The sequence below is a fragment of the Anopheles bellator genome, chromosome 1 (genome assembly GCF_943735745.2).
Source record: "Anopheles bellator chromosome 1, idAnoBellAS_SP24_06.2, whole genome shotgun sequence".
Classification (NCBI taxonomy): Eukaryota; Metazoa; Arthropoda; class Insecta; order Diptera; family Culicidae; genus Anopheles; species Anopheles bellator.
The window spans coordinates 51,015,268-51,030,983 of record NC_071285.1 but is presented as its reverse complement, the minus strand read 5'-3'; the positions used below and the strand labels follow the sequence as shown (position 1 = coordinate 51,030,983).

Below are 15,716 nucleotides of genomic sequence, written 5' to 3'. Positions count from 1 at the left end.
GTCAATGAATTCATTTCGAACGTGACAAGCGACTGACTTTATCGAAAGTATAAATCAATTTTACGGCATTTTTATGCTAGTCTCCGCACCGCAAACGTAATTACGGGGCGAGCGAGGGTTTGCGGCCAGCCCGGAGGGGAAATTGAAATCGAACCGCTCGATCACCTAAGCTGCACATAAATTACTTTTTACGCTTTACATATCGAAATCCGTGATTGATTCGCTGTCAAAACAACACAAACACATCGCGGAATGGGCGCGTGTTTTCGAAACACATCCTAAAATATAAGGCCCCGTCACGTGGCCACATGGTACTCCCCGAAACCCCGCCCAAAAATGAGGGACAAATCCTTGTGGCGCCCCACGTTTGAAGTTAATAGCAGTCCGCCTGCCACCACCTTGGAGAGCCGGAAACAATTCATCCCGACGGGCCGTCCCACACCCACCGCCACGAAAGGATGCTGGTGCCAGTGTCCCCGCAATTCCGGCACATTGTGGCAACGAGCAGTCGCACACGTACATTGTCAAGGATCTGTGCGCGCGGTGTCAAAGGTTGGTGAATTCACCGCGCCGTGCGATGCTTTATGAATTTTTAAATAGTTTTATTTATGTTGCAGCCGGTCGTTCGCAGCCCCGACCAGACCCGGCACCCGGCAGGAATCCGGCACATACACGATGGGGGCCGTCTCAGGAAGCGGGTCGTGGTTAAAGATGAGTCGTTTGAGCTTTTAATCTCGGTTGGTTAACTCTCGCCTTTCGGGTGCGCCGTTTAAGGGGCCAACATAAGCCCGGTTGTGTACGGCGCTGATGCTGCTGGCGACCGCGACCGGGTTTTTTGGGCCACCCTTCCAAAGAACCGAGCTCGGAAGCAGACACCACTTGGCTGGGTGGGTTTTTAATTTCTTTGCCTGACGGTTTTCGCCACCATCCGGTTGCCTATGTCATTGGCGAAACCGGTTTTGGGAAAGCCGCAACGGGACGCCGTCGTCGTCGTAGGCCACCTGTCAAATATTAATCTTCTCAGGGCCCACCGGCAGAACCGACAGCACCGTGGTTCATGTGAGACCGCATCCTTTTTAAGGATGTGGTTAGCCGTTCCGACTCCAGTCCGGCCGTTGGAGAGTTGGAGTGAAAATCTCGCTTTTTTCGGATTTATCAAAGGACGTCAAACAAAACCGGGGACAAATACGGCCCCAGATTTGTTTGAAGACATTTTAGGAGTAAGTTGCCCGAAACGATTGCGAGCGCTCTCGTCGCAGTCTCGTTACAATATTCAAACCGGCAATCCGGTGCGTCTCCGATTCACGGGTATTTCATTTCCCCAGCGCGACTTAATCATCTTCGTGCAGATCCGGATCATCAGCCCGCAGAGACCGTAAGCCGAAGCTCCAAATCAATTATCCTGATGTTTAAATATTGATTTTTAATTTCAATCGTAGCGTGTACCCCGCCAGCCAGCATCCGTCGCATTGTCCGCCGTCTTTTGCTTAGCATATCCGGGATCCGGGGAGAAAAGAAAAAGAAACCCGAGCGAGTCGAAACGCCCGGAAAGCCCTCACGGGCGGCCACTGTATGCTTAGCCGGTGCTGCAACAAGATAATCCACCGGGTAATGGAAATCAGCGCCATCGCATCGACGACGGTGCCAGCTGACGGCGCGATCGGCGAGCGAGATGAATGAAAATGGAGAACTAATACCATTTATCGGGCCGCAACCACGCAAAGACCATTCGGCCCGATGGGTGTCCGGGTTTTTTGTCGCCTCCTTCCGTTCTATGTACACATGCCGCGCACGCCCGCGGGATATCGGGAAAAAGCCAATATTTGACCAGTGCTGCATTCCCGGAATTGCAACCAGGTCCGGGTCTGGTTCCTGCGTGTGGTTCCCGCGAAAGGGTTTTCTTTTGTTTCCCGCCCCGTGCGCGATATTAACTTCCCATTGGCCGAACGTTCGGACGGTGCTGCGAATGGTGGGCTTCGAAGGATCCCCGGTTTTTAATCCGGAAAGTGTGTGTTCGATCGTTCGGGTTTGCTTTGGTTTCGGCTTAAGAAGCGGCAAATTTGGTATGCGCTGGCTGGCTGGCTGGCCATTGTAATCCCGAGCGCAGAATTCCAGTTGCACGATTCGATTGCTTGCGGGTGGCTGCGGACGCGATTTGGCGTAATGTTTAGACCGGAGTTTATCGTTTTTTTTGGGAATGCCTCAAACACCTTTTATCTGTTAACGGTATTTACCCAGATTTTTGGCCGTTTTATATGTTGCAATTGAGCGCAACTTTAAAAGGTAAACTTCAAGCCTTAAAATTTCTGGAGCGTAAACGCTAACGAGATCAGCACGAGACCAACTAATACGAGTGATCGTTATCGTAAGATCGTTGTTTAACGATGGCGCACACCGCTTCCCAGACAAAGATCGCTCTCGGTTCGGCGTGTTAAATTTCTCGACAGCATCCCCCGCGCCAATGTGTTTTATGCTGTGTTGTGCTCCATTCCAGCTCATCCACTCGGAAGCAGTTCCGACATCCGACGCGCGTGTATAGTGATGGGAAAAATTATGTCTCATAAAAATAGATTCACCAAAAGTGCTGGGCACGAGCACCAGCAGCGAGCTCTAGGACGGGCTCTAACTAGCGAGAACCATCGAAAGAATAATGTACAAGTGGCTATAAAGCATGTGTGGCCACGTCGTGTGTGTGTTCTTTCACATCGTGGGACTCGCACTGCTTACTGCCGATGGTCTGCTGCTGGGTCCTTTGTTCGCAGCAGCAGCAGCGACATGCTGTTTGCACTATGCTCCGGCTCGTTGCGACCGTCCTGAAGCCCCATAAAAGAAAGGTACCGGGGAGCCCCGGGACCGAAAGCAATCGGTGCCAATAGTTTCGAGTGTGGCAAGCACCCCGAGCAACAGTGATGTGAAGCACAACAGGCACCAGCAGCACCAGCAGCAGCAGCAGCAGCAGCCGCAGGAGCCGGAATGTAAGCATCGCAACCGCTCATCGAGCCAAGCACATGACGCAAATGTGCAATAATATATGCAAATAAAATGATTCAATAAAATAAAATAAGAAACTACAGGCGGGCGACCGTGTGGGGTGCGTGGGTCCTTTGCGGCACGTGGCCCTCCCTCCCAAACACGCACACGACTTACAAAGCAAAACTTTCGGTTCGATCGCTTCCTTCGAGACGCGCGCGCCGTTGCGGACCGTCAGCATATCCATTGCGGCAAGGATTGTTAACAGCGCCCCGGAACCCCAGAAAACTCCCGGCGGGCCTTGGGGCCCCGCAATAAAAGGCGGACGTAGCGTCTGCCTTGGTCTTGTGGCTTCCGAATTTTTGGCTTCGCAAAAACTCGCATGGAGAACGAAGGCCCGGAACTAACATGTTATGCTGCGGCCGGCGGTGGCGCAAATCGGCGCAATTATTTCGCACATTATCACAGTACTATGCTGCTGCGGGGACGCATCGTGTGTCACGCGCCGCTAAAAAGACTGCCCGGAATCGCGGCCCCGGATCCAGTTCCTATCCGACGCGAGTAGCGAGACTTCCGGCCCCGGCCCTTGGTTGGCTAGCTGGCTGGCTAGCTGGAGGAGAAAACTCATTCACCGATCTGCATACATTAGCATGGGTGGCCCGGGCGGTGGGTGGCCCCGGGCGCTGGGGGGCCTGAGCGCCATGTTTACAGCCATGTGAAACATAATGCTGCTTAGCTACGAATCCAATCCGCACGCTCGTTACTTGTTGAGATATGCAAATCATTTTTATGCACATGGCGCGCTTCCGTCGGCGGTCCTGTTGTTAGCCTATTGTTGCACTCGTGGTGTCGGTCGACGGCGGCGGTGGCGTTTTAAAAGCGGATCGCTAACGAATCGCTTCGACGAATGGATTGCGGGCAACATAAACGCCACCACCAGCCAGCCTTCCAGAAAGGATTCAATCGAGCGCGGTGACCGGAACCTGCCTGCCGGGGGGTTACGCTCGAGCAAAGCCCAGGAACCGGTTCGTCGTGAGTCACGATTAAAACTCGTATTCAATCACCCCCGGGGTTTCCTTGCGCTCCTTGCAGCGCACGGATTAACGACGAAGAGGCACCCGATCAGATGTAATTAATGAGTGTTTTGTTGCTTCCCGGGTGGCTGGGCTTTTCTTCGCCGGCCTCGTTAAGCGAGGTTTTTCGAATCGTAAATGAGCGACGCCTCGATTTGCATGCCCGTCTCGGAATCGCTTGCGCCACCATAAATTTGAACCCACAATGGAGCGTACCGTTTGGTGATGAAAATCCTATAAAACTTACAGCTTTCGAATCCACGTTGCTGCACATTTGGCGGGCGGGACGAACCGCAGCGAATAGTATATGGCCACCCGCCCCACGAGAACCGACCATTGTGGCCCAAGGTGGCTCAAGAATCTGTTCCGCAGCACGCAGCCCCATGCATTGTTGGTTTATGCTGCAGCTCGACGTCGTCGCTGACCCGGGGGAAAAAGCGGATCAATCGAAGCGAAGCGAGCGGCGATAAATAGAGTGTAAATTGAGAAAATCAATTGCACATGAGTTTAATCCCGTGCAACGGAACGAGCACGCTCTCGGCGAGCGCTCCTCGGTCCTCCAGGACCGCCCGGTCTCCCGGTGCTGCACCGTGGTGGGTTCGATTGCGAGATTGCGATTTGACGCGACCGACAGACCGTACATTAACGTGCTGGCGCTCCTTTCGTGGCGCACGTTATGTGTGTGTGTTCCGAAGAATCCTGGCCAAAGGAATCGACAAACCGTTCGCTCGGAATGGGTGTGCATGGGTGGTCGCTGATGATGATCCGGCGCTGCAATCCCCATCGGGAAGGAGCCAAAGTCCTGGTCCAAAGTTGGTTCGGAAAACCAAACAAAGACCAGTGCAGGAGTGAAGGAGAGGCCACAAAACATAAACATGCACGCAACAAGACGCCTGGCGGGGTGGACGGGCTGAGCAGAGCAAACAAACAGCAGCCGGCAGCGGGAACAACCTAAGAATCACTAGCCGCTAGATGCTGCGCCGAACAAGTGTTTCTCGATTTCGATCCACGACTCCAATTGTCCTCGGAATCTGGCCCGGTTCGCAAATGCAAAGCCGGCAAAGTATGGCACTTTTCGTTCGATTGCTCCTGACAAGTGGCGCAATAGGGTGGCATCCGACGACGACGAGGACGACGAGGACGACCGTCCCTAACGACCCGGGCGTTCGTTGCGTGTGTGGCCGCACCCGTCGACCCGCTGCCATTTCGTTGCGACTTAGTTTTCGGTGGGGATCCTGGCCCATTTTCCACGGCCAGGAGCTCACCCGGCTGGCTCACCTCGGTGGCGGTGGCATGTCAAAACCGTGTACGGATTGACTGTATTGAGTACGGTGGCTGGCTGGCTGGCTGGCGCGACAGCTGGGCCCGTTTCTTCCCCGGGTGTCCGCCCCTGTGTATGTGCACATTACGGAGGATTTCCAGTTCATTTAAGGCTTGTGCATTTTCGGGACCATTTGCAGCGCAGCGCAAATCGGGGTGGTCGGGACGGGAATTTGCAAAATTACCCTACCATTTGGTTGAGCGCGCAACGCTCGAGAAGGTCAGAGGACAGAGCGACAAAAAAAAAACACAGCCATCCACATGAACAGCCCAGCACTTGGAGTGGAAGAACCTCCGAATGAAAAAAAAAAATCATGCAAAATGTGAAAACTTTTCCACCGCACCCGACGGAGCAGCGTTGAATGCAACAACATTAACCGCCACTCGGCTGCAGATTAAAGCAAACCCATGGCCCTGCTTTGTGTGTGCGTCTCCCAAGGGGCCCAAAAGTTTCGGCCCTAACTGATATGAATTTAATTTTAGTTCCCCTAAACGCTATTAGCTGTTTTCCGCACTTTGTCATCGGCCTCGCGGCGATCAGGAAGATCGCGCACCGCACCGATCCCCCCGAGAGCCAGAGGGAGAGAGAGAGAGAGAGAGAAAGAGAGGGATGTGACTTTTTGCCCGGTTGTTTGATTTTAGCCTTTTTTCGCCGGAACTCGCCGGCTCGTTCAATGGCCGTCCCGGCCATGGTTATGTTTATCTTCTGGCCTTCGCGCCCGCCCGGGCCAGGTGTGAAGCCGGAAAACAGCCGCCGGCGTAATGTGTGTTGGCGACCACGACCACGGAAATGAGAAAACCCCGAGATGGCATCGCGCGGACCGGAGGACCGGAGAAAGTAAACGCAAAGCCACAACAAGTCCCGGCTGGCCGAAGCCGGCGAATGACTAACTTTTGGCGAGTCCTCCGCGCCGTGTCGACACGCCACACAACACCTGCACCCCTGGCGGGTGGTAGCGGGGTGACGTGGCGGGGGGAGGGGTGTAGTTTTCCACCGGGCCGGGAACGGCTCGGAAAAGAGAAACTTAAAATGGCCCCAGGAATTTGTTTGGACAATTGGATAACTCTGTCCGGGCAAGCGAGCCAGGACGATCGGTGCGCGCGCCTGAAGCTGGGGAACAGGGTGGACTTTTTTGTTATGCTGCCGGGGGGGTTATGTCAACTGGCCTGCTTGGTGGCGCCTCACAATCGAAGCCGAGCCTGGCAACAAAATATCTCGATCTCGGGCCCGGCCCCCGATGCAATTATCCCGCGAAGTCCCGGAAGCGCTTGGGGGACCATCATCAGCCCCACCCCCCCTCGGCCACTAGGCTAGTGTCTTAGGCGGCGAGAAATTGAAAGAATGTGCCGGTTGAAACCGCCCAAGCCCCCCGAGCCGAAAATGGCCACCGATGGACACTCGAAACTCAAAAACCGCACTAAAGCTTAAGTGGAAAAGTTTTCCACGGTGGAAAGGATTTCGCGCCGCGCGGATGCGCCGGCGGCACTAAGCGCCGCCAAGAACTGGCGCCGTTACTTCACCCACCCCGCACCGAGTAGTACTTACCGGTCCAAATTGTTCGAAGTAGCTTTTCACGTCCTCCAGCGTGGTGGGCGCCGATAGCCCACCAACGAATATTTTCTTCGTTCTCGTCACCATCTGTCGGAGAGAGAGAGAGAGAGAGAGAGGAAAAGGGGATCAGAAAGGGTGTATAATTTTCAAGCGCGAAACAAAGCCACGAGCAGCACAGAGAGAGCGAGAGAGAGAGAGAAGGACTCCTTAATGAAACGGAGCGTAATTTGGTAGCCGGAAATCGGCACCAAACGATTGATGGTCAGTAAATGATTGTGAAGATCGGTCCGGAAGAATCGCTCCGTACGCTCGAAAGTCCAGTCCTGGTCACGGCATTCTGGCACGCGCGCCCGCGAAGGACATTCCGTGACCCAGAGGACCAAAATGGCACGATTTCGGGGCGCCCGAGGACCGTATTTGCCGAAGGTTATTTATGGCTTAACGGGTGGAACGGCTGGTGGAATGATTATAAATTATCTTCAATTGCACCGAGAGACAGACAGAAAGAGAAATAGGAACAAAGAGAGAGATAGAGAGAGAAAGAGAAGGAGAGCCCATAAAAGCCCCCTTCGGGTGGCAGCATATTTATTTGGATACTAGCAGGTCCCGGCGCCACGCCTCATTTCATTCTCATTTCTCGACATTTCTCATTTCAGAGGATCGGACTTCCAGATGACGTCCGATCGGCTTCCCTTCCCGCCTCCCGTTATTCCTCTGTTTCGAACGATCGACTTCTCTTTTCATTTCCCGTTACTCATCCTTTTCAGGCAATCTCGATTCCCGGTAACGTACACGATCGGCTTCCCTTCCCGCTTCCCGTTGGATGCATGTCAACACTCGCAGGTGAATTTGGCTCAAAGCGTTTGAAAACTATCCGAGTTTACCTGAAGTGAGCTTAGATTTTGTACGGGAGCCCTGCCTGGCTAGCGTTTTAATTTTTTGCGCGATTTCTTTTGTGTGCTCATAGTATGTATGGATGTTGCCATTGTCAGGCATCCTTTTTTGCCATAGTTGACATTTGTATGTCGACATTTCCTGTCGATCACCTAATGTGCTTAACAAAATTTCCTTCGCGTCTTCGAAGTTTCGGGGATTTCCGGCGAGGCATAAAATGTCTTTCGCTCTACCCTCAACTTTATTCAACACCTCCTGCACGTAAAATATATGCTACCACCATATTTTTATTGAACAATCGTGACAGACCGACCCGACGACGATGACGGGAACGATGTGTCCGCGGTGGCCCCTGCCCCGGGCCGGACGTGCCCCTCAGAGAAAAGTGGAACCGCTAACGGGAGCGAGTAAAGAAAATGGCCCGCTCAGCCCATTGGACCGCGGCGGCCCCCTCGGAGTTCCCAGCGTCCTTTCTTGGACAAGCGTCTACGATGCCGGAAAATATTAACCCCACCGCTGGCCACGATTAGGACCGGGGTTTTCACTGAGCGAATCCTGTGACACGAAGAGACACAGCGAAACTGCTCGAATACTCCATTGTTGATCGAATCGGAAAGAATTTAGCCGCCCTTCAGCTTCAGCAGCATTTAGCAGCCCTTCCACACACACCCGGCCCAGCACGAAGGACACTCGGTCCTCCGAGAACCGGAAGTCGATTCGAGACAGGCGTTTTATTTCACACTTGCTAGCCACACCAGCGAACAGTGATTGGCCGACCAGCCCCCACCAGGACATCGGTGGGCCAGGAGCGTTGTTTAGGACACAGCCGCGGACACGTGCGCGCCGTCGCGAAGATCGACGCGAGCAAGAAAAATCGTCAACCGAGAAATGAAAGGGAATTAGAAACGAATAAAGTTTCTTTTCGCTGTACCGGGGGGCCACGAGTTCACCTAATGGCCGCATCCGGGAGTTGGGGAGCTGAGTGAAAGAGACTCCTGACGACGGCGGAGTGCGCGACGCTTCGGCAAGCGATTCCGAATTGCTAATAAAAAGAAATGAGAACTTTGCCAACAAAATTATCAATATTGAATGGCCCCGGCGAGGGGCGGTTGTGCCAGTGGCGGGCAGCGGTGGCCACCCTTCCCCGTTCCTGGGGTCTGAATTATTCATGTACAAATTGGAGTTGGGGGAGGTTCACCGGTTCGCTTTATTTAGTTTCGGGCCCAGGACCGGGCCAATCGATGGATGGGAACAGCTGTCACTCGGCGCGCGGGTTCTCGGACACTGACTCGCAAGTGACACTTGGAAGTGTGAGTGGAACACCCCCTCCCAAAACACGGGTGGAACAACATGTGTGCCTTTTCGCACGACGCCAGTACACCGGCCGGGGAGGACACGTCGCCGTCGGCGTCTTCCGCGGCGACGACGACCACTAAGCGGCAGAGCACAAATGCTGCCATTGGGAAAGCAAAAACAAGTCGCCGAAATCGACTTCCGTTTTTACTGTATTGGCCTTCGTGGAATCACTTTGCCAAATGGTGGTTGTACTTTTGTGTTCCGAAACGCGCGCTCTCTCTCTCTCTCTTCCGAAAGTTCCGATCGAAATTGGTTCCCTGGTTTGCCGTGCCGTAAACTTCGGTCGGTTGACGCTGCTTAACTGGAGCGCCCGGTCTTAAGGGCTTCCGAGGCCCGAAAGCCCTTCGCGTTCGAGAAAATAAGGTTAGTCAAATTTTCCGAAGAAAATTGAAGCTTTGCAAAGGGATGGCACGGAAGTTTATGTCATTCGTTCGCTAGACAGCATTTCGAGCCTATCAGAAACGCGGGCGCCGGGTCGTCGAAAGTTTGAACTGCACTGGTCCCATTTTCAACTTCACCTTCAAGCATTTGCGAACCAATCTGGCCGACGATTTGTTTGCTTTCTTTCAACGATACAGGTTTTTCGCGGAATAAAACTTTCGTGCTGTTCAATCTTGAATGTCCACAAGAGTACAGTTTTCGAAGTAGTTCTAACTGACTTCAAGGCAATATTTAGTGGAATTTAGCATGAGACTGGGCCAATTGAATGCCTGTCTATGGCTTGTAAGTTTTTTTTTTTTTTTTTTTTTGTAAGTAAGTAGGCTTGTAAGTTGAATCGGCTCTAACACACCGATGTTAGGAGTGATCAGTACCTTCATAGTAACTTTTTTATTCTGTTATCCATGTGATAAACAAATCAAGACAAAGTGTCTGATCGTCTGAAAATCTGTTGCGAAAATAGGCTTCTAATCTAGTACTGTATTATCTAATACTATCTAATAATTTTGCGTTCACATTTTGCGGTTCTCGATTTGAATTATCGCGAGCGCATAAAGTCCATCAGATTCAACTAAGCCAAACTGTGGTTCTTCCTCGTACGCTTAAGAGATGTAAAGATTTCGATCGTAAATTGTCCTTCGAAAGAACTATTTTTGGCTGTGGCCATAAGTTTTAACATAAATATTTGATTACATAAATATTTTGAAATATTTTAACACCAACTGAGCAGAGAGGACATTAAATTCTTTGCATCAGTGCATAAGAGACATTGCACAAACATCCTTCATGATGGGTGAGCCAATTCCATTATTTGGCACACAAATTGGATTGAACTCATTTGAATGTAGTTCACTTATTAGCGGGCGTTTGGGGAACCATTTTTTTCTCCAATGCCTGATTCACTAGGGCCCTTCTGATGAAGTTGGTAATTGAGAGAGAGAGAGGAAAAAAACGACGCCGCTGTGCTTGTTCCTCGGTCAACATGGTCCGGTCAACATTATCCACCAACTATCACAAGCACACACGCATCACCCACCGAGCCATCCGGCCATTGGCGGCGCATAAAGCTCCCTCTACCCCGAGGGGGAACGCAGACAGCGCACATTTAGCAAATCAAGTTGTTAGAGCAATTTTCAATCAACCAGCGAAGTTTTCCCTCCGGAGCGCTCGCTGTCGCAGCGGGGCCCGTGGGCCATGCACAAACATTGCGATGGCCTAAGCACCGCGCCGAGGACGAGGTCGCGAACTCCCAAAGGTGTCCAACGGGTGGGGCGAAGTGGCCCATCTGTGTCGAACACTCCCATTTCGTAGGTGGTAATTAAATTTCGTGCCTTATGCTTACGGGCCTCGGCCCGCTCGGGCAATTTGCTGGCTGGCGCTGGATCAATCGGAAAATTGCTCCCGGCAATTAGGCGGATCTCGGCTCTTCGGCGATCACCTTCTCTGCGTGTGTTCTCTGCTCCGCCGCGCAAAGTGTGCTGAGTGGGGCCAAACCGGAGACACCGGAATTCAATTCCATGTTTGATTAATTCATTACTGTATTATCACATTATTTTATTAATACCCTTGCACCATGTAATCAGCTGACCGTTGATTTCGCCACCGCCCCCCCGGCCAGTTTCCAAACCCATCCGCCCCCTCCCAGGGGGCGGAAGATCGAAAAGCAAATTAGCCGACGCTGATTGACGAAACGGTTCGGTGGTCGGCCCGAAGGATGTGCGCACCAAATGGATCACCGGAGTCGCATGAATGTTACATTGCAGCCCCGAGGGCCCGCAGGATGCACTTGACTGATTGCCGACTAAGTGGGTGCCCCGCAAGCGGACGCCATGATTTATTAGATTGACGGACGTTTATCGCAATGGAGTGGCGTGCTGCACTTTTTCATGTGTTTTGGGGCAAAAAATGAACACCACGTCCGCGAGCGGCCATCCTTCGATCACCTTTGCCGTTAAGGTCCTTGAGGAATGTTTAAATTTTTAATAATGATTGCTGTGGGCAGATTTGATTAAACATTTCTCGCCATTAGATTGCTAAGCCCCCGCAGAGATAGAGAGCAAGCGAGAGGGGGAGAGCGAGAGATAAAGCATCATTAGTTAGTTCCGCTGCTCGCCAACCAAAAATCAAAGCCAAATCCATAAATCACCGTAAGATGAGATTAAAAGAGCGAAGAGCTCCAGCTGTGTGAGGCGCCCAAAATCCCGGCACATATTTTCCGTGCCAGCGAGACCGTAAAACGGGACAGCAGGCGAGCACCGGAGCACCGGAAGAGGCAACGGCTCTGTCTATTGCACAGAGATTTGCACCTCCGCACCGGCGGTCACGGTGCTTCCGGTGCGCGGTGGAACAGATTTTTTAAATGTAATTTAATTTTAATTTCATTCCGCGTACGAAAACGTGAGCGAAATCAGCAAACGGGGCCCACCTTTCGCGGTCTTCCGTGAGGCGGAAAGAAAACTAGGATTTCGTAGATGTTCCACACCACGGAAGCAAAACAACACCGGCTTCCCTTTCCGGGCGCGCTCGTCGATTCCGGTACCCGTCGGCCCGCCAACGGCGTTCGAAAACACGTTTAATGGCGGAATAATTGAAGCAAATGAATCACACCGAAGACAAGCCACGGCCACGAAAGCAATGTGCGTGTCGCCCCACCCTTCGCCGCGACGCGCACCCTGCAGAAGCTTCTTCGGACGCCGAGGACATTCTTCGGTTCGGCCACAATTTATTCTCGATCTCGTTCCCAAAATCAATATTGGATTCCGTCCGGTGGGCGGGCCAGGGAACCGGGAACCGGGAACCAATTCACCCAAATCCCCAAGTGCGCACCAACACACGCGCCACGCGCCGGGCCGGAGCTGGAGCAGGAGCAGTTGCAACGGCCGGACTAGATTTGCATACTATAACGAATGCCCCATCATCATGCCAGGCGTGGGACCAGCAAACCCTCCGGACCCTCTCCGGAAACGTGCGCTGAGTGTGTAATGTGGTGCGTTCGGTGGGTGGCCAGAGAGCGGGGCCGAGGGCCCCGTTGGGGATGGTGGCGAAATTTGAGTAAAGTTTCCAAATATCCTTCAGCCCTCGGTAAGGGCCTCGGGCAAGGGCCAAGTTTCTCGACAAGCAACAAACAATCCAATTTCCAACTGCTCGCTCCCCTCCCAGAAGCTCGGTCCGGCCCGGTCAAGCAGCGGGCGGGGCAGCCAGCTTGTGTGGCCAGCTTGCGGGTGTAAGTGAGACCGAAACTTGACCGAACCGGCCTTCGATTGGACACTCTGGAAGCGCGCTGCGAAAAGGGTTGAAAGATAAAACTTTATTCCCAACCAGAGTGTGCCCCAGCCGAGGATCGGCTGACCGGCCGTTCCTTTAGTGCCAGAGGAACAGACAGAAAGAAAGAATAGGAGAGCGAGAGAGAGAGAGAGAGCTCGTCATACTCCGAAAAGGACACGCCGGTTCGCTTTCGCAAAGCCAAGAACTGTAAGGAAACGGAGTGCAACTCTTTTTCATTTACATATGTATGGCGAAATAGTTGTGCCTCATGGCGTGTGTATGTATGTGTGTGCCCCTCGGTGTGTGTGGGTGTGTGTAGGCGTCCTTACTCTTTTTGCCTGCACGTGTGCTGCATGCCAAAAAAGCGACTCCCGGAATGCGCCCGTGTATGCGCCGGCACACGTGGCAATGTTTGCCTCCATTTGCCATCTTCGACAGCGACCGTGCGACAGCGGCCCGGTCATAAGAGCGGGTTGCTTAACCGTCTGCCCACCGTCTACCGTCCACCTTCCAAGGATGCCCCGTTCCGACAGCTTTCAGCGCACCGGCTGCTGTTGACAGCCACACGAAGTTTCCACACGTTGACACTCTGGCCCCCGAGTGTCCTGCGCTGCTGCTGCTGTTGCAAGTTCCTCTCAGGGATCACGCAGGTAAACCAAATAACAGGCCAACCGTTTGGAAGCGGTGTTACATTTTGGAATGATTTGCGCATTTGTAGCGCACATTTTCGTGGGGAAGGCACATGAATAAATGAACGAGTGTCGCTGTTTTCCTTTCGCAGACTGTCTGTCAGTTGCTGGCGGTACTCGTTGACATCTCGGACGTAGTGGGGTTGGTCACATTCCAAGCAGAGTAGTTTTCATTCTAAGATCATTTTAACACAGTGCCCTTGCAAGCAATCATACAGCTGATTCAGTTTCGCGAGCCAAGAATCTCATCAGAGTATCTTTTCGTTCCACGACCAAGTCCCCCGGTGTCTTGAGAACCTTAACCTTAAGTCTGGTGGCTCTGTCCGTTTTGTTATAATAAATAATGATAATAGTAACCTCAAGTCTGGCTTTTCCTCATTAGCCTCTCCGAGTCAACTTGTCAGCTGTCAAGGCTTCAGAATTGACTATTTACCAGTTTGGCGACCATAGCTTCCGCAGAAAACGATATTTTCGTCCAAGATAAGAAAGTGCCTGACTTTTGCAGTAAACCGAATTTCAGCTGCGACCCATCCCAAGGACTTCCCCAGTTTACGTCCCAATTGATTGAAGAAAACCCAAATTTCGAAAGCCCAAATCCAATTAGTTTTTAAAACGTTCCGCAAAAAAAAACGACGGTTAACTGGTCTGCGGAAAATCAGCAACCAATTCGATTGTCTTCGAATATTAGGTTGCACCGTAATTGAATTGAAAACCCGGCTGATAAATAATGCAACGGGGCCATCGCGCAGCGGCCAGGTGGCTTTAGATGATGCCGAGCTTCTCGCCAAGGACGCCGGCCATTAGGACGGGAACTAGTCGCCACTGGGGCTGGGGCGTCTTAACATATTCATGAAAAAGGCGGTGAATAAAAAGCCAATTCAACACCCGATACCGACGGCCGCGCCCGAGAGCCCCGCGGAATGGATTATTTATAGTTATGTGATGTTTTTATAAGGGTAAAATTGAAAAATAATAATTTAAAAATATCTTTATGAATACTTAATCGAGGCTTTCCAAGGGGTGCTCGGCTTTCCGTTTCGCGCCGCACGCGGCCAGTCCACGTCCCGTGCCGAGAGGAATGCCCGGGACGTGACCGAGCCCCGAATGTCGACGGACGGTCGGAGATCGAAAATCACGCAGCTTTTTTCGGGGTTCTCCACTTTCCGTTTGGTGGGATTTTCGCGGAAAACTGCCACGCTCCACGGGTCGGTGCGCCACGGGACACGCACGGCCTCGGAACGAACAGACGTGCCTGAAGGAATGTGGGAAAACCCACGAAGAAAGAGTCCCATTGTGGCCGTTGCTTGCGTTTAACGCGAGCTCCCCGGAGCCCAGCACGGGGACTTAAGACGGGCGTACCAACGGTGGAGCTACCGGCTTTTCCCCGTGACTGCACCGTTTTCCACCCGGGAACCGGGAGGGGAAAATTCATATTGTATTTAAAATAATACCATTCTCGGGGATTCGGATGATGAAATGGAGACGGTGACTCGGCTCGGCTCTCGCTTCTCGCCGAGAAGAAAGTCTGTTTTAGTGGTGCGCGCCGGTCGATGGCTCGCCGAGCGTCTGGAGGTCTTGGTCTGGGGACGGGACGGCTAAGGTCATGATCCGGTCGGGCTTTTCTTTCGCCGCCTCAAGTGCGCCGCCACACTATTCTTTCCGTGAAGGCTTTTCACTTTTCACCCGAGGTCCCGTTCTTTAAGGAGGCCAGGCCAGCCACTTGAAGTTCATTTGGGAAAATGAAGTACACCACGGAGCGACTTTTCCGTCGAGTGCCGCCTTTAAGAGCATCATTGATTTTCCGGGCTTTTCCTTTCGAGTGGCGGGCGGACTCCTGAGCGTTAAGCTCCGACCGTAAAGTGCCAACGACCGCGGAAACCCTTTGGAATGTGGATTTCGCGCCGGAGTTTAGCGGCACAGTTTGATCACGTACCTCACTCACGCTGGCGACTGTTTCCTCCCGGAGGGGACTGTTTCACCACTTTTCTCACATTCCGCCCGACCGGCTCTCGATGGTCAACCAACCGGTGCGGTTTGCGACCCGGATTTCACTCCGGACATTTGACAAACACACAAAAATGATCCGAAAATAAGCCCTCCGTCCAAAAGCCGCCCGTGTGGCATAATATTGCGACGTATTTTTACTTACAATTACACCAC

At 52.6% G+C, this 15,716-nt stretch overlaps 1 protein-coding gene across 1 annotated transcript in view; it reads right to left on the bottom strand.

Annotated features, from left to right (window-relative positions):
* Positions 1–15,716, bottom strand: part of LOC131211011 (RNA-binding protein Musashi homolog Rbp6-like) — a 279,444-nt gene that overhangs the window by 162,644 nt on the left and 101,084 nt on the right. Inside the window, exon 2 of the mRNA XM_058204350.1 lies at positions 6,910–7,002. Coding sequence (XP_058060333.1) covers positions 6,910–7,002 — 93 coding nt within the window. The remainder of the gene's footprint in view (positions 1–6,909; positions 7,003–15,716) is intronic.